This window comes from Myotis davidii, unplaced genomic scaffold, assembly GCF_000327345.1.
Source record: "Myotis davidii unplaced genomic scaffold, ASM32734v1 scaffold674, whole genome shotgun sequence".
Classification (NCBI taxonomy): domain Eukaryota; kingdom Metazoa; phylum Chordata; class Mammalia; order Chiroptera; family Vespertilionidae; genus Myotis; species Myotis davidii.
Genome location: NW_006286674.1, coordinates 1,987,666 through 1,993,237, shown reverse-complemented (window position 1 = coordinate 1,993,237; position 5,572 = coordinate 1,987,666). Strand labels below are relative to the sequence as shown.

Below are 5,572 nucleotides of genomic sequence, written 5' to 3'. Positions count from 1 at the left end.
AGCACATTGTCTATATAAGCCAGCCTCCCCTTTGTGGAGAGGAGAGTGTGTACTTTCCAATTTCCACTGTGTTTCCTTGGTTTGTAAAAACTGTTCACCTGAATAAAGTTTCTCTTTTTACGACACCCCAGATGAGGCCACCTATTGACATTAGATTGGTGGCACCAATCGTTTGTTAACTGGTTGATGGAGAAAAGGTACCACTGGCCCAAGTTGCAATTAGATACCAAAGCACTCAAGCAAAATAATGCAAAGAGGATCCTACTGTGCACCTTTACAAATTATCGTGTAAAGGAGTAAGGTATCCTTTATATGTCTTAACCTTTCTTCTCCAGTCATTTCTCCTTTAGCAGTTGTAGCGTTCTCAACTTTCCAGAATATCTATGAGGGGAAGCATTTGGCTGGTTAAAAAGAAGGAACATAAGGCCTTAGTGAATACAATAGGGAAATAGGAGTTTATTTTCTTATTCTGGTTATACATCACTGTGAGGGATTAGACAACTAGCCAAATTTCTTATTTTTATGTTTAAAAAACACAATTATTTTTATCTTGATTATCCATAAAGAACTTTAAGATTCTTATTTGAAACAGTCTTCAGTACATTTGTAGTAGATAGGAATCGTGTCTCTCTCTCCCTGACCTTACAGGGTGCCCAGGGTAGCATGGTGCGCGTGCTTGTGCTTAATAAGTAGCTTTCAATGCTGGTGGTATTTGAAAGGTTATACATTTTAAAGGGTATTTTGTTTCCCTTTTTGTTGGCAGGACCAAGGAGCTTCCTTTTCTAAGACCAGTACTATTTGAACTCAGTGAAAGTACACTTTGTTCAAGGAGAATTGCCATATGAAAGCCTAGAATATATATTGAGTTCTTTCAAGAAAGGGAGGGAAATCATGTTCTAGACAGTGAGTGCTGACTCGGTGCTGAATGAGTAATTGTTATGTGCTCTTTTATTCACAGGCTCGTTTCTCATATGTGCGGATGAAATACCTTTTCTTTTCCTGGTTGGCAGTTTTTGTTGGAAGCTGGATTATATATGTGCAGTACTCCACCTATACAGAACTATGCAGAGGAAAGGACTGTAAGAAAATAATAGTAAGTATTTTTTATTTCCTGGTATATGGAAAAACCAAGATTAATAACATTATATTTACTACTTAGACATATAATAATATTTTCAAAAAGTAAAAGTTAATTTGACCGTAGAGTTGTGCTGAACTTCTTAGCATTTTGATATGATATGACTACGCTCTATTCCCCACTTAGGAAAATCTAATATTCAGAAGTCTAAATATATAATACATACTAGTGTGAGAGCATCATCATTACAAAGAGGGATTTTTATTTTTCAAATATACTTGAAGTTTGCCCTAGCTGGTTTGGCTCAGTGGATAGAGCGTCAGCCTGCAGACAGAAGGGCCCCGGGTTCTATGCCGGTCAAGGATTCACACCCAAATCAGAAATTCATGAGTGAGGTCCAAGTCTTACAAGGCACAAGCCCATACATTGGAACAATGACTCAAGGTCTTGACTGGAGGAATCTTAGGGATGCCTCAATGGTGAGTTCCCATCAAGTTCCTTAGGTCCCTCTAACTCAGACCAGGATTGATTCCAAGATTAGGATGGGCTGGTGGTTTCTGAAATCAATAAAAATGTATTTAAAAGATATGTGTGTATGTGTATATATATATATATATATATTTTTATATATATATATATTTGTAGATATACTTGAAGTTGGATTTATTCTAATCAGATAGTTTTTTTGTTCACGTTTGAAAGTGTTATATAACCTTTCCAGAACACATTTTTTGAATAAATGTAGTTATTCTCGAATACCAGAAATTTATCTAAAAAGCATAAACATTCATTTATTATTTAATTTCTTTTCTAACATTTGGCTATACCTCTGGAAGATTGCTCTGTCAGTCTAAGATTTCTAGGAGTAATCATTGCTTCCATGGCACTTATATTTTAAATGTTTGAGTCTAAGTAAATTTAACTCCTTATTTTCTGCTAATATATTCTGATGTAAATAATGTTAAAACATTTAATTTGATAACTATGTTTTTGGTAGTAATGCTTGTTTGGATTCCAATTATTATAACTTATTAAAGGTTCTATAATTATTGAGTGGTTATCTTAACCCAAGCCAGTGGTGCTAGGTGTGTGCATGTAGCAGGGGACAAGACATCCTGACCTTACAAACCTATAGCAGGGAAGAAGATGAGGAACTACAGTAGGGTAAGATAAATATTACAATAGCAAGTGTTATAGAAACATAAGACAGGGAGATCTGAGCTTCCCAAAATTCTAAGAAAATAAAAATCAGTTTAGCTCTAGGTATTCTTAAATCCAGCCAGGATTTTTAAAAAGTTTTTCCTCAGGAGTATTACAGCTTCTTAACTAGGCAAGGGAGGAATTACTAATATAAGAAGTATAACAGCAGAGGAGAATTTTTTTAAGTGTAAGCTTTTTAAAAACCACATACATATAAGTGGACCTGTATAGTTTAAATTTGTGTTGTTCAAGGGTCAACTGTAGCGTGGTTTCCAACTTTAGGCTATTGGAAATAATGGTGTGCAAATAGCTTTTGAATCCCTATTTTAAATGCTTTCGGGTATATACCTAGAAGTGGAATTGCTGAATCATACGGTAGTTCTATATTTAACTTTTTGAGGAACTGCCATATTGTCTTCCTAATTCTCTTAAATACATTTCAATTCTCTGTTGTTTTATTTATTTTCTCTACCTTTTTTCTTGGACGTGAACATAGTTATTTTAAAATCCTTTTTGGATGACTCCAGGGCCTGGATCATCTGTGGACCTGTTTCTGTTGTCCATGCTTACCTCTTGTTTTTTGGTCCTATCGTTTTGTCTTTTAGCATGCCCTGTAATTTTTTACGTACTGCCTCCAGATAGAAGTTCCTTTCCCTCTAGTAGCTGATCATCTTAACCCTATCATGGACTGTTCGGACTGGAGGCTTGGTTGCACCTCTAGTGCAACGCTCTGCTCAAGCTACTTTTGGCTCATCCCTATTCCCAGAGCATAGCCCTCTAAGGATTTTAACTGAGAGCCTGGGAATTCATTGGGGTTTCTCCCTCTGGCAGGTTCATAACTTGAGTCTGTATCTTGTGAGACTGCCAAAATGTCTGCTCTGCTCTTCAAAGGCTTTCGAATGAGATGTTTTAGCCTCCCATTCCGTAAAGCCTCAGGATTTCGCAAATATCCCAACAGGATAACTGGCTGTATGCTTGAGGCTCCCTTAGTTTCCTATTTTTAAAATGCTCACTGGCTTCTTATCCCCAGCAGCAGCTCTGACCTCCGCTCAGGCCCAGTCTTGGCAAAATCCTCAAGGGAAAAAGAGGCTATGAGCTCATCTCTCTGAGTTTCCTTTCTTTTTTTTAAAAAAAATATATTTTTATTGATTTTAGAGAGAGGAAGGAAGGAAAGGAGGAAGAGAGAGAGAGGGAGGGAAACATCGATTGGTTGCCTCCTGCACTCACCTTGACTAGGGATAAAGCCCACAACCAGGGTGTGCACCTTCACCTGATGGGAATTGAACCTGTGACCTTTTGGTGCATGGGAGGATGCTCAACCAACTGAGCCTCACTGGCCAAGGCTCTCTAAAGTTCTCCTAGCTCACCTTTATCCCCTGAGGTTCAGCCTTCAGAGTCACCACCCAAAGCATGGCGTACCAAGCTCCCACCCGTGGTAAGGACTGAACTAGATTTTTATCTTCCATAAGACTGTTTCAAAAAAAAAAATGTGTTGGAATTCCCCTTTTGTAGAGCCCAAACTTGCATCAATCCTACAAACAGCAAATCCTTTTATTGCGTTTTTTAATGGTCAGTGTTAAAAAACAAATTTTGATCTACTGTGCTAGAAGAAAAGCTCACAGAAAATGGTTTCACAAAGTGGTTGCCAAATGAAGAGGTGATTGAGAAAATGTAGAGGGAAAATGCACTTTGTCAAGAAGTTAATGAAAATATTATAAATTTTCTGGATTTTAGGATGTGTGTTATAGACACTAATTTATTATGATTTTTTTCTCATTCTAATTAAATATGGTTCTCTGCTAAAAAAAAAAAAAAAAAAAGACTGTTTCAGGTCATACATCTGAGAGCAATTGCAGCCACAAAATCTAGGTTCATCTCTTTCGAATCTTACCCTCTCCCATACCTTGATCAAGTAATATCTTATTAGTTCTTAGAACCTTTAATATACACCTTAAAAATAGTTTTTCTGCTTCCTTCTTAGTTCTAATCAAACAATTCCTATGCAGTATTAGTCCTGTCTTAGTATTATTTATCTTAGTACTACTAGTTTTGATAGGTTTTAAGAACATAAATGCAGAGAAACTACAACTTTTTTTAGGCCAGCCTTAATGAAAAGATACACTTTAGGCTCAGAAATTTTGTTCATCATTTTCAAGTTTTAGTAAAATAAGCATTAAATTATGCTAGAATTTTGCTCTCCATCTATTTCTTATTAATTACTAAATTAATTTTTTTGAATTTATCTTTATTTTTGAAAATATTACAGATGTCCCCCTTTTCCTCCCCCCTGACCCCCTCAAGCCTTCACCTCGCTATTATCGTTATCCATGGGTTATGCTTAATCTCTTCCTGCCCTCCCCCCACACTCACCCTTCTCTCTGAGATTCATCAGTAAAATGAAATTAAAGTCTCCAGAGGATTAAAAATCACAATCTGTCTCAGCTTACATGGCTTCCTTCTTCTCTGTAAAACTGTCTCTGTCTTTTTTCTTCTCTCTCCAAATGTGTGTGAGGGGTCATATCTAATTGTAGTGGTTAAAAGCATAAGCATTGGAATAAAAGAGCTTCGGGTTTGAGTTCTACCTTTGCCATTCCTTAACTGTATAAACTTGGGCAAGTTATTTAGCTTCTGCAAAATGAGGATTAATACTATGTGTCTCATCAAATGGTTGTGAGGATAAAATGAGTTCATGTATTAAAAGGTTAATAATACTGTATTGTATATTTGAAAGTTGCCAAGAGAGTAGATTTAAAAGTTACCAAAAGAAAAAAAAATTACAACTATGAATGCTAACTAGATTTATTGTGGTGATTATTTCACAATATAGATGGTCCCCAATTTATGATGGTTTGACTTATGATATATATTTTTTTAAATTCTCATCCGAGGATATTTTTCCATTGATTTTTATTAGAGAGAGTGGAAGAGAGAGGGAAAGACAGAGAGAGAAACATCAATGAGATACTAAAAAAATTCTACACTTGGAGAAAGGATGTATTTCTTCTGATGTGCTCTGGATTCCATTTCAATATTTTATTTAGCTTTCTTTTTTCCTAAACTTTCTTGGAAGATATTGGTCTACTGTTTACTCTTTTGGGGGATCCCAATATTTGGTGGGTTTTGATTTCATTGTTACATTCATTGCCTTGAAAAAAAATTTGAAAGATTTTGCTATAAAAAATGTATATAGCCCTAACCGGTTTGGCTCAGTGGATAGAGTGTCGGCCTGCGGACTGAAAGGTCCCAGGTTCGATTCCAGTCAAGGGCATGTACCTTGGTTGCGGGCACATCTCC

General features: G+C 36.2%; 1 protein-coding gene across 2 annotated transcripts in view; it reads left to right on the top strand.

Moving 5' to 3' along the window:
- The first annotated feature begins 790 nt into the window (after positions 1 to 790).
- The window catches only part of FAM69A (family with sequence similarity 69 member A), a 27,114-nt gene continuing 22,332 nt past the window's right edge, over positions 791 to 5,572 (top strand). The window contains exon 1 of one of the 2 annotated variants that reach the window (XM_015560329.1): positions 791 to 1,093. In XM_015560329.1, the coding sequence (XP_015415815.1) occupies positions 926 to 1,093 (168 nt within the window). In that variant the 5' untranslated portion in view covers positions 791 to 925. The remainder of the gene's footprint in view (positions 1,094 to 5,572) is intronic. The other variant, XM_015560330.1, reaches the window with a different exon arrangement.